General features: G+C 49.7%; 1 protein-coding gene across 3 annotated transcripts in view; it reads right to left on the reverse strand.

Moving 5' to 3' along the window:
* Nucleotides 1-21130, reverse strand: part of ENPP2 (ectonucleotide pyrophosphatase/phosphodiesterase 2) — a 170638-nt gene that overhangs the window by 122830 nt on the left and 26678 nt on the right. For 2 of the 3 annotated variants that reach the window (XM_029063037.2, XM_029063035.2), the window contains exons 1-2: nt 9501-9638; nt 9156-9258 (exon numbers count right to left, since the gene is read on the reverse strand). In XM_029063037.2, coding sequence (XP_028918870.1) covers nt 9156-9258; nt 9501-9533 — 136 coding nt within the window. In that variant the 5' untranslated portion in view covers nt 9534-9638. Of the gene's footprint in view, nt 1-9155; nt 9259-9500; nt 9639-21130 lie in introns of those variants that run through there. The other variant, XM_029063036.2, reaches the window with a different exon arrangement.

Here is a 21130-nt window from a genome sequence, read left to right on the forward strand (position 1 = left end):
ATTCTCCCTCGCACTTAGGCGGTGAGCCCCACCTGAGACAGGGACTGTGCCCAACCTGATCATTTTATATCTACCCCAGCACTCAGCGGAGTGCTTGGCACATAGTAAGTGCATAACAGCACCACGAGGACAGCGAGAGTCACGGCGTTTCTGACAGCTTTGGGCATTTCCTCGGCATTCTGGGTGTCAAGGAAGAGCCCGTCCTGGCAAACGAGTAGCCCGTCACCTCCGGGCTTGAAGCCCGACACCCAGAAGCTCTGCCATTCTTCATGACGCGTGTCTGCAGTGGCGATTTCAATCAGAATTGGAGTGAAAGTCACCTCTTCAGGTATTGACAGGCAAATTCTTCATCAGGGGGCATCAACCTCAATTCATTCAGTCATATTTACTGAGCGCTTACTGTGTGCAGAGGAAGCAGCATGGCGAAGTTCATTCGTTCAATAGTATTTACTGAGCGCTTACTATGTGCAGAGCACTGTACTAAGCGCTTGGAATGTACAATTCAGCAACAGAGACAATCCCTGCCCAATGACGGCCTTACAGTCTAATCAGGGGAGACAGATGGACAAAAACACAGTTATAATAATAATAGTGTTGGTATTTATTAAGCGCTATGTGCAGAGCACCGTTCTAAGCGCTGGGGGAGATACAGGGTCATCGGGTCGCCCCACGTGAGGCTCACAGTTAATCCCCATTTTCCAGATGAGGTAACTGAGGCCCAGAGAAGTGAAGTGACCCGCCCACAGTCACACAGCTGACAAGTGGCAGAGCCGGGAGTCGAACCCATGACCTCTGACTCCCAAGCCCAGGCTCTTTCCACTGAGCCACGCTGCTTCCACTTCCCACAATAAAGTGGATAGAGCACGGGCCTGGGAGTCAGAAGCTCATAGGTTCTAATCCCATCTCCGCCGTTTATCTGCTGTGTGACCTCGGCCAAGTCACTTCACTTCTCCGTGCCTCGGTGACCTCATCTGTAGAATGGAGATTAAAACTGTGAGCCCCGGGGGGGACAGGGACTGTGTCCAGTGTGATCTGTTGGTAGACACCCCAGCGCCGATTACATTTAACAAATGCCACAATTACTATCGTGAAATTTAACAATAAACGGACACATTCCCTGCCCACGATGAGTGGTGCGAGGAGTGTTAATATCATCCAAGCACTGTCGCTGCTTCTTTAAGATTTCTTTTTTGTGTGATGGAGCGGGGGCGGGGGACTTTCCCCTCTTCGGTGGTACTGTGATGCGTGCGTAAGGGGGAAGGTGCCAATTTACACTCTTGCCTCAACCTGTGGCTCTCCACCATTGCCATCAGACTTCTTCCCCGTAGACTGGAAGCTCTCTGTGGGGAGGAATCACATCTACCAGCTCTGTTGTATAGAGCTCTCCCAAGCGCTTAGCACAGCCAGCGCTCAATAAATACCGTCGACTGACTGATTGGCGGATTAGCAGCTTCTCATTCATTCAATTCATTCAATAGTATTTATTGAGCGCTTACTACGTGCAGAGCACTGGACTAAGCGTTTGGAATGGACCATTCGGCAACAGATAGAGACAGTCCCTGCCCACCGAGCCCCACGTGGGACCAACTGATCGCCTTGTATCCCCCCAGTGCTCAGAACAGTGCTTTGCACATAGAAAGTGCTTAACAAACGCCATCGTTATTATTAGGTTGCTGGTTTTATTCCACTTAGCCCTTAGAGTCATTCTCTTCCAGCCAATTTGGGGGTTTTCTCCTGGAAACCTCAGAGTGTTAAAGGAGGCCTGGTAGAGAGTATTTCACAAAGAGAGCCAGGTAGAGGTCACACTGGCAGAGACAGAGAGGGCTTCTTGTATAACGCTCCTAAAATTCTTGGCCTCTCTCTTAAATTCTTGGCCTCTTTCTTCTTTCCCCTGAGCTGTAGAGACGGTCCCCCGCTGTACATTAGCCTCATCGCTTCTTATCACACTCTCCCAAGTGCTTAGCACAGTCCAGCGCTTAGAACAGTGCTTGACACAAAGTAAGCACTTCACAAATACCATCGTTGTCATTATTCTCTGCACGCAGTAAGCGCTCAATAAATACCACCCACTGACCAACTTGGACACACGCTCTATTTCATCATTTCTAGTGACCGGACAGTCTCTCCCCTCACCGATTCTGAAAGCTCTCTTTCCAACTAGGATCTGCTGGGGTACCCCCTTCCCTCAGATCTGTCTTGTTCCCCCCACCGATCATTTGACCCACACCAGTTTTCTCAAATCATCATATCCCATTAAGTCCCTGCACCCAAACTTCCTTCTCGTGAAGCACAAAATGACTCCCTCTACATCACCCTCTTTACAGAACACAACCCTCTCCCCTATCCCTTCACTGATCTCGGACCACTAATCCACAGCCCTGTATTCACCTCCACAGTGCGTTTCCTTCACTCCTGCGCACGAGCTGTGGAGGCTACTAGCGAAAATCCAGATATCAGGTCAACCGCATCCATCTCAAGTTTGTCCTCACCCTCGCTTTATTTCTACCCGCTCCTCCAACTGGAAATATTATTTCTCCATCCTTACTGACTCCTAAGCCCTTTGCCTTCCCAACCCCCTTACCCATGGCCTCCCCACTCTCAGTCTCTTGCTCTTAATGACCTCGCCATGTACTTTATGGAGAAAATGGAAACCATCGAGGGTGATTTCCCTAAAATCTCTTCCGCTTTTCTCCAGTCCCTCTTCCTGCCCCTTCTTCGACTCCGCTGTCTCCCTCAGCAGTATATCTAGACTGCAAGCTCCTCTCTAGACTGTAAGCTCCTTATGGATATTCTGCTTGCCCAAGTGCTTAGCACAGTGATCTGCACACACTAAGCACTCAATAAATGAGATTGATTGAGCTCAAGCGGTGTCCCGCCTCCTCTCAAAATATATCTCGTCCACCCACGCCTCCAACCCCATCCCTTTGCACCTTATCAAAACGCTTGCCCCCTTCCCTCTTCCCTCCCTGACCACCATCTGCAACTGTTCACTCTCCAATGGCTTCTTCTCCACTGCTTTCAAACACGGTCATGTCTCCCCATCCTAAAAAAATCCTCCTTGACTTCACGACTTCCTCCAATTATCAGCCCATCTCTCTCCTACCATTCCCCTCCGTACTCCTTGAGCAAGTTGTCTACACTTGCTGACCCCACTTCCTTTCCCACCAATTCTCTCCTTGACCTCCTCCATCTGTCTTCTTTTCCCTTCACTCCACAGAATCTGCTCTCTCAAAGGTCACCAGTTATCCCCTCAGCACTGTACTCGTCTGCTCAACCGTATATATCTTCACCACCCTGTTTATTTTGTTTAATGAGATGTACATCACCCTGATTCTATTTATTTGCTATTGTTTTAATAGGTTCTTCCCCTTGACCCTATTTATTGCCATTGTTCTTGTCTGTCTGTCTCCCCGATTAGACCGTGAATCCGTCAAAGGGCAGGGACCGTCTCTATCTGTTGCCGATTTCTACATTCCAAGCGCTTAGTACAGTGCTCTGCAGGTAATAAGCGCTCAATAAATACTATTGAATGAACGAATGAATCTCCTTCTCAACAAATCCATCAACCTCTACTCCTCCTCGATCTCTCGGCTGCCTTCGACACGGTTGACCACCCCCTTCTCCTTGAGACATTACCTAACCTTGGTTTCACCCCGACGCTGTCCTTTCCTGGCTCTCCTCTCCCTTCTCTGTCTCTTTTGCAGGCACCTCCTCTGCCTTCCACCCCTCATTCTGGGTCCCGTTCTATGCTCCATCTACACCCTCTCCTTTGGAGAACTCATTTGCTCCCACGCATATGTGCATAATTCCCAGATCTCCAGTTTCTCCTTCTCTGCGATCTTGTATTTCCTCCTGCCTTCAGGGCATCTCTACTCAGACGTCCCACTGATTCCTCAAACTTAATATGTCTGAAACAGAACTCCTCTTCTTCCCACCCAAATCCTGCCCTCCCCATGAATTTCCCATCACTGTAGACGGCACCACCACCCTCCTTGTGTCACAGTCCCAGTAATCTTGGCATTGTCCTCGATTCATCTCTCTCCTTCCACACACATATTCAATCTGTCACCAACTCCTGGCCATTCAACCTTCACAACACTGCTAAAATCTGCCCTCTCTTCTCCATCCAAAGTAATACCATGTTAATCCAAGCACTTATCCCATCCAGCGTTGATTACTGCATCAGTCGCATCGACGACCTCCCTGCCTCCTGCCTCTCCCCATTCCAGGCCACACTTCACTCCGCTGTCCAGGTCATTTTTCTACGAAACCTTTCAGTCCTTATTTTCCCACTCTTCGAACCTCCAGTGGTTGCCCATCCACTTCCACATCAAACAAAAACTCCCTACCATCGGCTTTAAAGCACTCAATCACCTTGTCCCCTCCTGATTTCCTACTACAACCCAGCCTTTACAGTTCACTCCTCTAATGCTGACCTATTCACTGTACCTCGATCTCATCTATCTCACCTCCAGTCACCAACGTCCTGCCTCTGGCCTGAATCTCCCTCTCACTTCGTACCTGACAGATACTCTCCCCGCCTTCAAAGCCATATTAAATCCTCATGGGCAGAGAGCACATCTATCGAGTCCGGTATATTGTGCTCGCCCAAGAATTTAGTACAGTGCCTTGCACACGATAAGTGCTCAATAAATATGGTTGATTGATTGATTGGGAAGGTTGGAACAGATCAGTCAACGATCAGTCCAGCACTGTGGAAGAACAGCATTCTCCCACTTACACTGAGAAAGAGCTTATCAGATATTGGTAAAATCAAAAGCTTTAATCTTTCATGGACATTAAAGACCACCGTCACACTATTTCATATTTACGTAACGCATGTCTTTCAAAGGGTTTAACACGTCTTATCTCAACCATGTCTTTTATTAGCAAGTGTTTAGTACAGTGCTCTGCACCTAGTAAGCGCTCAATAAATACTGTTGAATGCAAGCATGAATGAGCCCCATTATACAGATGGGGAAATTGAGGTCCAGGTTGGCAAACAGAGACATCTAGAATCATGTGACAGCATAATAGTTAAATCTAGGTCACTTAGCCTAGGGGCTAATATTCTAACCCCTCAAACGCACTGTCCTTCAGCGAGCAGGGGTTCTACCTCATGTGACCTAGCCTCCTACTAGCACAGGGGATTATATTCTACGAAGCAAAACTACCTCAGCCTTCCCTGCTGGAGGGAAGGGGAAACCCGATCTCCCACGGGTCTCCTGGGCTGATCTCCCACCTAGCACGGTCAGCTTTTCTCCAAGACGCTTGCAGCTTGCACCGTCCCTAATGTGACACTGAGCCAAAAGCACACGTGTGCAGCATTCTGGCTGGGTCTTCGTATGCTGAATCTTACTTTTCTTTTCAATAGGAAAAAATACAATTTTCGATCTTCAATCACGTGGCCTCCTTTTCAAACACAGAGAGGGAGCAACAGCAAGAGCTCAGATCTGGGAATTAGAAGTTCTAGCCCCGGCTCTGCCGTAGGTTTCCTGGGCGACCTTGGGAGAATCACTTCATCTCTCATGATCTGAGACTCCTCATCTGTAAAATAGGGATAATAATGCATGTCCCTCTCTGCTTGCCTGTTTGGAATCTGTATTCATTCAATCATAGTTATTGAGCACTTACTGTGTGCAAAGCACTGAACTAAGCGTTTATGTGGGGTGCTTGCTGCCAGAGGGATACAGCTAAGATTCTGAGGTGCCTTGGGGAGGCACCCCAAGGGGGGAGGACTATGACAAGGACACTGTGACTGCAGAGCTGGTGTCCAGAGGGACCAGTTGAAGAGTCAGCCTCTCTCAGAGGAAGGTAACCTCACCCAGGCTCAAGGGCTAGGGGGTCGGGAGCTCTATTGGGTTTGAAGGTGCAGAGCAGGGGAGGGGCACTAGGCTGGGAGGAAGGAAATTTAGAGGGACAGCTGCTCCCTTAGATCAAGGGAGTCACCTCAGGAGAGCACCATGGGGACTCCTGAGCTTCAGCAGTCAATCAGTCTATCAATCGTATTTATTGAGTGCTTATCGAGCACTCAGAGAGTACAGTATAATAGAGTTAGTAGATATATTCCCTGCCCACAGCAAGCTTACAGTCTAGAGGGGGAGAATAAATCATTGGAATTTATTGAGAGTTTACTCTGCGCAGAGCACCGTACTAAGCATTGAAAGAGTCCAGCACGACAGTGTTGGTAGATACGATCCCTTCCCTCAAGGAGCCTGCCCTCCCACCTACCCACCACCCGAGCCACCATTCTAGGGGCAGTTGTTCATTCCTTCATTCTATCGTATTTATGGAGCGCTTACTGTGTGCAGAGCACGTGAAAGAGTACAATACAGGAATAAACAGACGCATTCCCTGCCCACAGCGAACCGTGTGACCGAACGGGAACTTCTGAACCAGCCAGGAGGCCGAGGAGGGGGTGGGGAAGGGGCAGCATACCTTGCGAGGAGATGAGAGAAATGACACCCGCTTCAGGCCAGCCTACCCTCCCCGAGGCTTCGATCCAGCCCTAGCCAGGAGGGCCGAGCTCAGATGAGAGAGTTGGGTTCCGAGACTTTAAATGGAATGGGAGCTAATCGTCCCAGGTTCCGTGTGCCGGTCTGGGGGTGGCCGGAGCTTGACATTTCTATCTTTGGGATGGGGGCAGCAGCAGCAGAAGCAGGATCGAAGGGGGCAGACCGGGCTCGGCGAATGGCAGCGATGATTGGAGATGCAGAACCCTACTCGGGCTGAGTTGGCTTCCCTGTTTCTGTCACCGGGGGACGGATTTGGCAGGCCAAGGGGGGGGGGAAGCTCCACTTTCTTTCGAAGGTATTCTCTATGTGCTTACTATGTGTCAAACACTGCCCTAAGCACTGGAGTAGGTACAAGTGAATTACGCCGGACGGGGTCCCTGTCCTGGGTGGGGCTCACAGCCTAAGTAGGAGGGAGAACAGGAGACTGAGGCACAGTGAAGTTGAGTGACCAAGGTCACACAGCAAGCAATTGGCAGAGCCAAGATTAGAACCCAGGTCTTCCGACTTCCGGTTTTCTTCCCACTAAGCCACACTTCTTCTCTTGGGGTGAGTAGTAAAATTCTGAATTCTGGTTGATGGCTGCAGGAAACGATCTGCAGAACAGAAACCTGCCCGGAGTGACGGGAAAACGACCCTCCTCAAGTCTTTGTCTGCCCTGTCCTTTGCCCCGAGCTCCTAATGGCAGAACTCTCCTAACGCTCGGGCAGGTGGGATCTGCCCCAGCTTCCAGTCAGCCCGCATTCACACTCTCTCAACTGCTTCCATGCAGCACGTGAGTTCAACCTGGGGCACTGTGGCCAGAATCCAGAAGAGCCTCCCGCAGCATAAAAGACCCAGAGCGTGGAAAGCGCATCCCCCGGGATCCTATGCCCAAGCTGGGGACGACCGGGGTTGGGCAAGTCAAAGCTCCTTCCGAAATGTCCGTGGTGCCGGCATGTAGGAGATGAGTTGGCTTTGCACGTGAACTAAGGAAGAACTTTATTTCCCCAGAGAATTTCTTCAAACAGAAACGCCTGATCATCGGTTTCAAGGCACTCGATCAGCTCTCTCCCTCCTACCTCTCCTCTCCTTTCCCACCACAGCCCAGCTCGCACACTTCACTCCTCTAACACCAACCTACACCAAGTGCCTCGCTTTCGTCTCTCTCGCTGTCTACTCCTTGCTCACATCCTCCTCGCTGCCTGGACTTCCCTCCCCCTTCATAATCGACAGACCACCATTCTCCCCTTCAAAGCCTACCAAAGTCATCTCTCCTCCAGGAGGTCTTCCTAGTCTAACCCCTCATCTCCAATCAATCATATTTATTGAGTGCTCACTGTGGGCAGAGCGCTGTAATAAGCACCTGGGTAGTACAATAGAACAGATCCTAGTACAGTGCTTGGCACACAGTAAGTGCTTAACCAATACCATTCATTATTATTATTATTATTATTATCATAACAGAGTTGGTAGACATGTTCCCTGCCCACAATGAGCTTACAGTCTACAGCCTAGTCTCCTCACAGGCTAGTCTCCTCACCCTATTCTCCCTCCCTTCTGCGTCCCCTATTCAGTCTGTACACCTTAAGCAGTTTAGGACTCAAAATCAATCAGTAAAAAAGACAGTGGGCTCCTTCTTCCTAACAGACCAGTCAGGAGAATGACGGTGGGTTGATTAAGACAGCGCAGCAGAGTCTTTGGCAGTTAAATCAGAAAACACGGGAAAAATGTCCTCACAATTACCCCCAAATTAGAAAAACATGCTTGGATGTTGGGGGAAATCCAGAAACAGTTGCCCCCAAAGTGCTCATTGCTGCAAATGCAATTTTTATTTATAAAACTGCCAGCAGCTCCGATTTCCAGGAAATTAACCGACTCATTACCTCAGACCCGGTCAACTAAGACCTCTCTCGGCACAAGGATCCCCTTTATGAGAACTTTCCAACTTGTCTGAGTGGCAGTGTATTGTAAAAGGAGACTCTTTCACATCAGTTCTGCCAGTTACCTTACCAAGGCACGTTACCGTCACCTTCCTACCTTACGCTTAAGGGAAAACAAGCCGAGAAATCAGTCCCAGGAGCTTTTAGAGAGACTTCTCTGGGTCATATGTTTTCTGGATTACCGGTAGTTCACCTTGAGCAGATTCTCCATTTCCAACAGCACGTGAAGGGGGTAGATCTCTGTGACCTCCCTCCTCTCTTTGCTCCTGACCCTAATCCCTACGGTTTGACCCAAGGGAAGGAAGAAGGGACTGGGAAAGGAAGGCACCGAGGGAGAAAGGGCAAAGGGATTCTCATCCGAGGACGGTGAATCTGCTCGGCATATCTCTATGAAACTTCACACCTGCCCGCTCTCGACACTAGCCGCTTGCCCTTCGCCGTTCGAAAAGCCAGCGACATATCGATCCCTGCAAAAATCCTCACGGAGACCACCGACTTCCAAAATCCCCATCAGCGTGACGAGAACCGGCCCCGAGGTATCACCTCCCCAGGACTGCGGCCGCCCGCTCAACCCAAAGCCAGCATCCCCCCGGGCCACCGAAATCTGGGCCAAAGTTGAGCCGGTGGCCTTCTGCGGAGTTCTCCCGGCCGGGCCGATCTCTCCCACGCTGCCGGCTGGAGCGACGGAGGGTCTGGGGAGGTCGGGCTTTGGGCCTCTTACCTACGAAGGGGGCTTCCTCCCATTCCTCCGATCGTCTGATTCGATTTGCTGTAAATCCCAAGCAGACGTTTACTCCGATGGCAAAAGTGAACAGGGATATCACCTGGGGAAGGAAGAGAAGCCTGCTATCAGCCTACTATCAGAGAGTAGAATCCTAAATCTCCCCAGACTCTGACCCCTCGACGGGCCAGCGCACAGACTTTGAAGCCGCCCCAAACTCCCTAAGACCGGAGAGCCCCCAGGAAATCCCAGGTTTGCAGCAGTTGACCAGAGACTGCCGTCCAGCGTGCCCGAGGCAGGGGAGAGCTCTCTTTCCTAAAGGCCGGCGGCACCCCTGCTCCCTACCTGATGGAACGGCAAGGCGTTTCTCTTTGCCATGGCAGAGGGTTCTTGAAAAGCCCGTGCGGCTCTCTTCCTCTTTAATCCGAGAGCACTGTGCGCTCCGGTCTCTGCGTTCAGTCTATTAGCCACAGCGGACCCCCACCTGGAGGGTTGACAGCCTCTCTTGATTTGTCCAGGGGCCGTGATGTCATCGTGTCCCACTCACAAATCACAGCCCGAGTGCAAGAAGCTGCAAGCATCATCCTTCTGTTTCTCCTCCCCCCCTTCCTCCCTCCCCCCCAAAACACACACACAGACACACACACACACTCTTTCATGTGGTTTCCTCTGGCAACGCAAGGTTTTCTTCTGCGGCCGTGGCCAACGAGAGTTCACGTTCATTTTAGTTTCCTCGCAGAAACACGCTTCAAAGAGAAACCAAACGCATTCTGCACTGGGAGACGGGGGCTTGTAGAATGGAAGGGTTTTCTTCCAACTGGAAACCTTTAAGGGTTGCACAGAAGTGATTCGACGAAGTTCAAGCCAAGCCTCCTCTTCGGAGACGGACGCCGTGCGCAATTTCTGAAATGAAAAACTCTCCCTGGCTTTATCCCTTGTCTCTCTGGCTGTTCAAACAGCTCCGCCTCTGTTGCCACAGATTCAGATTGCCCTGTCTTTTGAAATATTTCTCACGGTGAAATCCCCCGGGACTGTAGCGGCGGAGATAGCATTCTTTTCCTCCAAACCGCAGTGCCCCGGCTGCTGTTACAACTCCTACAGATAGCTGGCTGGAGCGACTGAGCCTTCTCCTATCAGAGGACATAAAACTCGAGGTTCCGTCTCCCTTCCTGAACTCTCTCGGCTTTAGAGGCGTTTTAGAAGCGGGTTTCTCGAGGAAGGAAAGTCTGATGGTGAATAGAATTATGACTTAGGGTTCAGTTTTGCTAATTATTTGCTAGGGTTAATTATCATTCAAGGTAAAGTAGTTCAACTCTGAAAGGCCTTTTCACCAACCTGTTTACCAACAACTACCTTTAAAGTGACGGCTACTGGGATGGTTGAGCTCCGCGATTCTCTTGGACAGTCGTCCCGCCTTTTAAAGTCTCACCTTGGGGGGGAGAATCGAGTGTTTTGCCGATTTCCTTTTTCCCCAGAGTTGGTGGCTGGAGCACGAAGTGCAAGCAGCAAGTGTGTCATGTGTGGATATGTGTGTGTGTATTTGTGTGCGTCCATGTATGTGAATGTTTTCGCGTGTGTAAACGAACACCAGGCTTACCGTGCCGTCAACGACTGAATAAGCAGTGCCTCTACGTTCAGATCGAAGCTGAGAGGAGAAAGGCACTAATACGTTCACAAGGACGGCATGTAAGCCAGGTGTTCATTCTATATTCTATAACTCAACCACGGCTGGTTGAAAGGGAGACTACAGTGTAAATCGCTCAAATCCTTTCCATCGTGGTGTGGCAAAGATGTCAGGTTTATGAATTGTTCCCTGCAAAGTCCTTCACCTGCGTGACCATTGCACTAGTCCAGACGCTCATATGCCCGACATCTGCACTCTGTTTTGCGCGGGGGGGAGGGCTAGTAAAGAAAAAAAAAACAGACTGGAAAAGAATGAGTCTCTTTCTACCAATAATTTTATCTTCATCTCACAATGCCTGAGAAACAACAGGCAAAATTCCCATTCTTTGGGGGCTGCCTCGCTCCCACTTTGGCCTCGGGAATCCCGACAGATTTCCCAGAAACCGCCCCCCACCAAATTTCCCCTCTTTCACCCCCCCTAGTACCGCGGCTCAACCTTCCAGAAGCCTGTCACATGTGAGATCTGACCTTGGAAGCAGCGTAACTTAGTGGAAAGAGCGCGGGCTGACGACTCGAGGGCCCCGGGTTCTAATCCCAGCTCTGCCACCTGTCTGCTCTGTGACCTTGGGCAAGTTGCTTCACTGCTCTGGGCCTGTTTCCTCATCCGGAAAATGGGGATGAAATACCTGTTCTCCTCCCCCCTTAGACTGCGGAACAAGAACGGGATCCGATCTGATTAGTATGGTGCTTGGCACACAGAGTGGGTGCTTTACAAATACCACTGTTATTATTGATCATTATTCCCCAGAGCCATCCTCTGTGACAGGTAGCCTGGTTTAGCAGAGAGCCACTTTTCGCAAAATCAGGATTGGCCGCTTGTTCCACTCTAGGAAAGGGGCTCCGAAGCGCTTAGACCCTCATGCTATCATTCTCCCGGTGGGGCCCTCCCCCTCTGCCTCACACTCTGCATAAGGAACTCATTAACCCAAAAAACCCCAGAGCTAAACCGCAGTTAACCAGAACCTTACTACAGATTAACTGCCGCGGAGAGGGAAAGCAGTCTCTGGCCCCACCTAACTGTGTGTGAGCTGCACTAGAGCTTAATTATGTAAAGCTGAGAGAACACGTGACCCTGAATTACATCTATATGCTTGATCCCCCCCCCCCCCCAGGATCGCACCTGGAGAGTTTCCAGTCCTCTACCAGTCTCCGCTCTGGGAGGGAGAGTCGAGCAGAGGCCTGTCCATTCCATCCCTAGCTCGGCCAGTGGCTAGTGAGCGGCAGGCCGACTGCCCCAAGTCAAAACTCTCCTGTGCTGGGCAGCAGCGGCACGGGAGAGAGTTGAGAGCAGAGACTCAAGTTGACTGCGTGGAAGGAAGCGACGGTAAATCGCTCCTGTATTTTTACCAAGCAAACTCTGTGGATCCACTACCAGAAGGATTGTTGATGTGGGTGGGCTGTTCTGGGAGAGATGTGTCCACAGAGTTTCCATGGATCGGAGACGACTTTTCTGCACGAGACAAGACAAGCTAGATCTCTACAGTTGCCATTATTTAAGAAAAAATCAAGCGTTTGAAGCTAGTCAGGGCAGCTCCAAGGTAAGTAAATAGGTTGGACACAGTGCCTGTCCCACTCTACAGCTAGCCCACGTGGGAATCGGCTTCAACTCCAGTGGTTGTTCTGGCCTGGGGGTTGTTACCCTCAGCCAGGCTGAACCTTCTGAACTCCCTCTCCCATTCATTCAATCGTATTTATTGAGCGTTTACTCTATGCAGAGCCCTGTACTAAGCACTTGAATTAGACCTGCCTCTCACATCATTAGACCTGCCTCTCACATTAGACCCACTTCTCATATTAGACCTGCGTAGTGCTCTGTGCTTGTTTCCCTAAACGGTAATCTATTTTTAATTTATTTATATCCAAGGGACAATCGCTCTCCCTATCTTCATCTCTTCGGGGAGACCTTCCCCGACTAAGCCCTCTTCCTCTTCTCCAACTCCCTTTGGCATCACCCATGGACTTATTTTTCCCCCTTTATTGTCCCCTCCCTCAGACATAATGTCTGTATCCCTGACTGTAACCTCGTTGTGGACAGTGCTTAGTACAGTGCTCTGCACACCATAAACATTCAATAAATACGGTTGAATGACTATGAATGAATGACAGGGAACGTGCCCGCCAACTCTGTTATACCATACTCTCCCAAGTGCACTTAGTACACAGTGTTATGCACACAGTAAGTGCTCAATGAATATGATTGATTATTTTCTTAGGTGTGCCTTGCGAACAAAGAATCATGTTTACCAACTCTGCCGTACTCTCCCAGGTGCTCAGTGCAGTACTCTGCATAGATTAAATGCTCAGTAAATACTAGTGATTGATTGATTGGTCAGAAAATCCAACTAAATTAGCTAAAGAATAAATTATACAACATTCTAGAGGAAATAATAATTGTGGTATTTGCTAAAGGCTCACTCTGTGCCAAGCACTTTACTAAGTGCCCGGGTAGTTACCAGAAAATCAGGATGGACACAGTCCCCGTCCCACACAGGTCACACAGTCTAAGGGGGTGGGGATGGGGAACAGATATTTCATCCCCATTTTACAGATGAAGAAACAGGTCAGTTAGTCAATCGAATTTATTGAGCCCTTACTGCATACAGAGCACTGTACTAAGCACTTGGGGAAGTGTAATATAATAGACACATTCCCTGGCCACCCTGAGCTTACAGTCTGCAGTTAAGTGGCTTGCACCGGGTCACGCAGCAAGCAAACGGCAGAGTCAGGATTCGAACCTAGGTGTCTTCGCTCCTGGTCTTGTGTGCAATCCACTAAGCCACAGTGTTTCTACTGTCTCTGCCTAGTAGAGTAATTCTGGGAGTCCATTTCAGGCAGGGGAGAGCTTCCAGCTCCCCAACGCAAGGGGACCTATGCACCCAGCTCACAGTTGAAGCACAGTTGCCCACCTTTGCCTTATAACTTTCGTTCTGCCATCCCGGCTTGGCTTTGTCCCATTTCAAATCACTAAGTGGCAACATCCCTTCCTTCATCCATCCATCCGTCCTCATCACACATCAGAGAGAAGAAAGCTCCGTGGGATGACCGATGTCCCCGTGTCCGTGAGTGGGCCAGAGCTACCGTCTCCAGCTCACAAATTTCCCAGAGGCAGCTAATGGCGCACGCAGAAGAAAAATGCTTTTCAGAAGAATGTCTGCTTCTCCAAGGCAAACGGGGGTGCCGTAGGAGCATTCCGTTTGCTGTTCTGTTGGTATAAAACTGGACTATAAAGCAGTAGTGTGTATATAGCTTAATTTATATACAGTAGTTGCATTTATCCTGCAGTCTAAATGTACAGTGTATCTTTTCATGAAAAGATTCTATAAATCTCTATTCCTTCACCCTTTTTAGCGTTAAAAAGAGTGCTGGCTAATGGTGAAAATTGTGTTTCCTGATCCCCCAACAGCTTTTGACAAGCAGTTTGCTTAGGGGGAGTTTCTCTAAAATGGAGATGATGCCATTTGTTTTCTTCTTCATATTATGGCCTCCCATAGAGAAACCACTAATCACGGTTCTCCCTCTCGGTTCATGATCTGGAGTAAAAGTCCCAGCAGAATCGCCCCGACTGCTGTATTTATAGAACGGCAAAACGGGATCGCAGTCCTGCAGTCAGTTAGTTAAGGTGACTGTTGAGCACCCGTGCATTCAGACCACCAGCATCGAAGCCACGCTTGTCCCACCCCAGCTTCACTGGCGGGGACGTATGCAGAAGATGGACCACAGCAAGACTCCCGAACAGCTATTCCGTGATGAGCTAAAACGGGGTGGATGAAAGAAGTTCTTTAAAGACACAGCGATGCAAAATCCTAAACGTTTCGGCAAGCGGCGGACAACTGAGACAGACTCAGAAGACAGAACAGCCTGGCGGGCAACGATCAGGAACGTGGAACCCATCTGGGAGTAGAGGCGTTGGGAAGATTTCGACCCAGAGACGAAAAAATGAAAACAGCAGCAGACACCGTGGGTAACAGATGCAACAGTGAAGCGATGAACCAATGCTTCCCAAGCCACTGGGTAGAAGACATGGTTCCCTCAAGAGTAAGATCTTATCATTCATTCAATCACATTTATTGAGTGTTTACTGTGTGCAAAGCACTGTACTAAGGGCTCAGACTGTAAGCCCGTCAAAGGGCAGGGACCGTATCTGTTACCGATTTGTCCATTCCAGGCGCTTAGTACAGTGCTCTGCACATAGGAAGCGCTCAATAAATACTACTGAATGAATGAATACGCTATAACAGCAAACAGAAACGTTCCCTGCCCACAGTGAGCTCACAGTCTAGAGGGGGAGATAGACAACATACATAAATAAATAAATTACAGATATATACAGATATGTACATTCGTGCTGTGGGGATGGAAGGGAGGGCGAATGAAGGGAACAAGTCAGGGCAACGCAGAAGGGAGCGGGAGAAGAGGAGAGGAGGGCTTGGTCAGAGAAGGCTTCTTGGAGGAGGAGATGGGCCTTCGATAAGGCTTTGAAGTGGGGGAGAGCAATTATCTGTCTGATAGGAGGGAGGGTATTCCAGGCCAGAGGTAGGATGTGGGTGAGAGGTTGACAGAGAGATAGATGAGATCAAGGTACAGTGAGAAGGTTAGCATTAGGGGAACGACGTATGTGGGCTGGGGTATAGTAATAATAATAATAACAATGTTGCTATTTGTTAAGCGCTTACTGTGTGCCAAGTACTGTTCTGAACGCTGGGGTAGATACAAGGTAATCAGGTTGTCCCACGTAGGGCTCACAGTCTTCATCCCCATTAAACAGATGTGGTAACTGAGGCACAGAGAAGTTAAGTGACATCTGACACAGCTGACAAGTGGTGGAGCTGGGAGCTGAGGTAGGAAGAGGCAAGGTGATGAAGTGGTTTAAAAACAGCGGTGAGGAGTTTTTGTTTGACACGGAGGTGGATGGGGAAATGTGGTCTGAACATTTTTAAAGAGAAATGATCCAGACTGCAGAACGGATTATGGACTGGAATGGGGAGAGACAGGAGGCGGAGAGGTCAGCAAGGAGGGGCTGATTCAATAATCAAGGTACTAATCAATGGTATTTACTGAACACCTATTGTGTGCAGAGCACCGTACTAAGAACTCAGTAGAGTAATAATAATGTTGGCATTTGTTAAGCGCTTACTATGTGCAGAGCGCCGTTCTAAGCGCTGGGGGAGATACAGGGTCATCAGGTCGTCCCACGTGAGGCTCACAGTTAATCCCCATTTTACAGATGAGGTCACTGAGGCACAGAGAAGTGAAGTGACTTGTCCACAGTCACACAGCTGACAAGTGGCAGAGTCGGGATTCGAACCCATGACCTCTGACTCCCAAGCCCGGGCTCTTTCCACCGAGCCACACCGCAACAGAGCTGGTAAACACATTCCCTAGCCACAATGGGCTTACAGCCTAGAGAGGGAGATAGTCAATAATAGAAATAAATAAATTACAGATATGTACAAAAGTAGTGTGGGGCTGAAGGAAGCATATCCAAATAGAAAGGCAACGCAGAAGTGGGTGGGAGAAGAGGAAATGAGGGCCTATTCAGGGAAGGCTTCCTAGAGGAGAGGTATCTTCAATTAGACTTTGAAGGTGGGGAGAGTGAGCGTCGTCGGATATGAAGAGGGAGGGAGTTCCAGGCCAGAGGCAGGATGTGGGGGAGAGGGAAAGATAGATGAGATTGAGGTCGAGTGAGTAGGATGGCATTAGAGGAGTGAAGTGGGTGGGCTGGGTTGTAGTAGAAAATCAGGAGGTGTATTGTAGTAAGTGCTTAACCAATACCATAATTATTATTATTATAGGAGGTGGCAAGTTGACTGAGCGCTTTAAAGCCTATGGTAAGGAGTTTTTGTTTAATGCGGAGGTGGACGGGTAGCCATTGGAGATTCCTGAAGAGTGGGAAACATGGACTGAATGTTTCTGTAAAAAAACAATCCGGACAAGCGGAGCTAAGTATGGACTGGAGTGGGGAGAGACAGGAAGCAGGGAGGTCAGAAAGGAGGCTGATGCAGTAGTAATGGGGGTTTGGCATAAACACAATGCAATAGAGGGAATGGGTATTAGCATCAGAGGTTTCCTGTGCTTTTTGAAAAATAGTTTAGGTGTTGCAATATACTAACCACCACCAGTGAATTCCATATGTAATGGGAAATGGAAAGTGCAGACTCGTGGCGTAAAAAACAAAAAAATAAGGATTTACAGCCTAAGCTGGATAGAAAACCTGCCGCTGCCGAAACAAGAACGCTTTGGCTCCAGCGCGGCGACTGTATACATGACCCAGTTGCTCCCGCAGGCGTGCGGTTAAAGCACGCACCATTAATATTATTGCTAAGCATCCTACAGGACGAACCAACACTGACAATTAACGCTGCCCCACCGACGGCGTGGTTCAAAAGGGTTCTGAAAATTGTGTCGTTCATTTTTCTACTTGGGGAAAAAAAAAATGCCAGGCTTTTGTAGGAATTGCGCACTCAGAATAATAATGTTGGTATTTTTGGGGATTTGTTAAGCGCGTACTATGTGCAGAGCGCTGTTCTAAGCGCTGAGGGAGATACAGGGTCATCGGGTCGTCCCACGTGAGGCTCGCGGTTAATCCCCATTTGACAGATGAGGTAACAGAGGCACAGAGAAGGTAAGTGACTTGCCCACAGTCACCCAGCTGACGAGTGGCAGAGCCGGGAGTCGAACCCATGACCTATGACTCCGAAGCTCAGCCTCTTTCCACTGAGCCACGCTGCTTCCCCACGCAGATATACACACACACTCATATTCATACACACACACACACTCACATAGACTGTCACCGTGGCAAGCAGCTTGGCCTAGTGGAAAGAGCATTGGCCTGGGAGTCAGAAAGACCTCGATTCTAATCCTAGCTCCACCACTTGTCTGCTGTGTGTTCTTGGACAAGTCATTTAACGTCTCTGTGCCTTAGTTCCTTCCTCCGTAAAATGGGAACTAATAATAAGTGTGGAATTTTTTGAGCACTTACTATGTTACTTACTATGTTTGAGCACCGTTCTAAGCTCTGGGGTAGATACAAGCAAATCAGACAGGATGCCGTTCCTGTCCCACATGGGGCTCGCGGTCGTAATTCCCATTTCACGGATGAGGGAACCGAGGCACAGAGAAGTGAAGTGGCTTGCCCAAGGTCACAGAGCAGACATGTGGCAGAGCTGGGATTAGAACTGGTTTCTGTGAGCCCCATATGATGATGATGATGATGATGGCATTTGTTCAGCTCTTACTATGTGCCAAGCACCGTTATAAGCTTGGGGGGGGGGGGGGAAACAAGGTAATCAGGTTGTCCTACATGGGGCTCACAGTCCCAGATGAGGTAACTGAGGCACAGGGAAGTGACTTGCCCAAAGTCACACAGCTGACAAGCGGAGGAGGTGGGATTAGAACCCATGACCCCTGAATCCCAAGCCTGAGCTCTTTCCACTGAGCCATGCTGCTTCTCCAAGACTTGATCCGACCTGATTAGCTTGTCTCTAGCCCAGAGCTTAGTGCAGTGTCTGGCTTACGTAATGGATAGAGCCCGGGCCTTGGAGTCAGAAGGTCTTGGGTTCTAATCCCAGCTGTGCCACTTGTCTGCTGCGTGACCTCGGGAAAGTCACTTTTCTTGCCATTTCTCTTGTTTTATTGCCATTGTTCTCGTCTGCCCGTCTCCCCCGATTAGACCGTAAGCCCGTCAAACGGCAGGGACCGTCTCTATCTGTTGCCGACTTGTTCATTCCAAGCGCTTAGTACAGTGCTCTGCACATAGTAAGCGCTCAATAAATACCACTGAATGAATGAATGAATGAACTTTACTTCTCTGCCCCTCAGTTACCTCACCTGTAAAATGGGGGTTGAGACTGTGAGCCCCATGTGGGACAGGGACTGTGTCCAACCCCATTTGCTTGTATCTACCCCAGCGCTTGGTACAGTGCCTTGCACATAATAACCGCTTAACAAATACAGTAATTATTATTATTATGCTACGGCAAGCACTTAAAAAGGGCCATGAAAAAAAAAAACTTTGGGGAAGAGGAGGACTTTCCCTGTTTTGAGGCCTCGATCCCAACAGCGAGGCATTTCCCACCTGGGAAATCATACAGATTTCCAACCCAACCCAACTCTGAGGGAAAGGTGGGCATGCAGGAGGTGGGGGGCCGCGGAGGGGGAGGAGGTGGGGAGAGGCCAGGCTTAAGCCTCCACGGTGGTGACAAGAAGGCGGCGCTGGGAAGAAGCAGGTCTGAAGACGGCTGCGGGGAGAAGCGGAGAGTCCAGGCCCACCCGTCCCCTTCCCTTTCCCTCCCCCGTGAGCGGAGAGACATCTCGGGACCAGAAGGCTGCGCGTGTGCAACGCTAACCCCCTCCCCGGAGAGGTGGGATTGAGAGAGCGGAGTCGCAGACCGATAGATGGAGAGACCCTGAGGCCAGAGGCAATTTCCCAGGGCCCAATCACCTTGGTTACCTGCCGGTTTAGGTCCCGTCGTTCCCACCGCGCAGTCAAAGCCAAAATCCTTTCCGTGACGGAAGCCGTGCCCAGGACAGGAGGCCTTCACCGATCCATCAACTGATCGCATTAATCGAGAGCTTACTATATGGGGGAAGCAAAGTGGCTCAGTGGAAAGAGCACGGGCTTGGGAGTCAGAGGTCATGGGTTCGAATCCCGGCTCTGTCACTTGTCAGATGACTGTGGGCAAATCACTTAACTTCACTGGGCCTCAGTTCCCTCATCTGTAAAATGGGGATTGAGACTGTGAGCCTCGCGTGGGATAATCTGGTTATCCTGTGTCTACCCCAGCGCTTAGAACAGTGCTCTGCACATAAGAAGCGCTTAACAAATACCAACATTATTATTATTATACGCAGAGCATTGTAATAAGCTCTCAGGAGAGCACAATATAACAGAATTGGTAATAATAATAGTAACTGTGGTATTTGTTAAGTGCTTACTATGTGTTCTAAGCGTTGGGGTCGATACAAGGTAATCAGGACGGGCACGTTCCCTGTGCCCAAAACGGAGAGACTCTGAAATACCAAGAGGATCTCCTCCGCTCAGCCCCCGGGCATCACTTCAGAGCGTCCAACAGCAATGCGGCCCGGGTCTGGCATCACCCGCTGGCAACAGAGTCAGCCAGAGCCGGGGCACGGAGAGAGAGATGCCGGCTGGTGCGGCTGGAACCCAGGCCGAGACACCCGGACCTTTAAATATGCCGGACCCTTGGTCCCCTCGCTCCCAGCCCCACTTCCGAGCTAGGCCTGACTGCATCGAGAGGCGTGGCCTGGGGGAGAGGGCACAGGAAATGGGGTTGGGACACATATTTCTAGGCCCATGTTCTGCCCCTTGTCTGCTCCGTGACCCTGGGCAGGCCACTTGACGTTCTTCAGTCGGCTTACGAAGGGAGCCTCTTCCATCAGTCGATCAATCTGTCACGTGGGCCTGGAAGTCACAAGGACCTGGGCTCTAATCCCGGCTCCACTTCTTGCCTGCTGTGTGACCCTGGGCAAATCGCTTCACTTCTCTGGGCTTCAATTACCTCATCTGTAAAATGGGGATTAAGACTAAAAGCCCCATGTGGGTCAGGGACTGCGTCCAACCCGATTTACTTGTTTCTACCCCAGTATTTAGTACAGTACCTGGAGCATAGGAAACACTTAACAAATGCCTCAATTATTATTATTATTTGAGTGCTTTTTGTATGCGGAGCACTGTACTAAGCACTTGGGGGAGTACAGCACAATAAAGTTGGTAGACAACCTTCCCCGCCCTCAAGGAAGCAGCTAAGAAGCAGCATGGACTAGTGGAAAGAGCAGAGACCTGGGAATCGTGGGACCTGAGTGTTTTCTAATCCTAGCTCTGCCTCTTGTCTGCCGTGTGACCTTGGACAAGTCACTTAACTTCTCTGGGCCTCAGTTCCCTCTCCTGTATAATGGCGATTAAGACTGTGAGCCCATGTGGGACAGGGACTTTGTCCAACCCGATGAGCTTGTCTTTGCCCCAGTTCTTAGTACGGTGTCTGGCATACTATGGAAGGCACTTAACCGATTCCATAAAACAAAAGACAAAAAAGGAGCTTACAGTGTAGCAAGAAGAAACAGTCAGGGAGAAGGAACAGCTTTAGAATCCAGCCCACTAAATTCAGTGGCTGGCTTGGAAGAGTCTCATAAACAGAATTCCCTCCAAGATCATCTCACCTCCTGCTTTCAGCTCTTCTAGGCTGAAAATAGACCTCTCCTCTAACCAGTAGACTCCCGGAGACTGTAACCAACCAACCGGCAGTGAAGCCTGGATATCAGGGATCTGTGAC

Source organism: Ornithorhynchus anatinus, chromosome 4, assembly GCF_004115215.2.
Source record: "Ornithorhynchus anatinus isolate Pmale09 chromosome 4, mOrnAna1.pri.v4, whole genome shotgun sequence".
NCBI lineage: Eukaryota > Metazoa > Chordata > Mammalia > Monotremata > Ornithorhynchidae > Ornithorhynchus > Ornithorhynchus anatinus.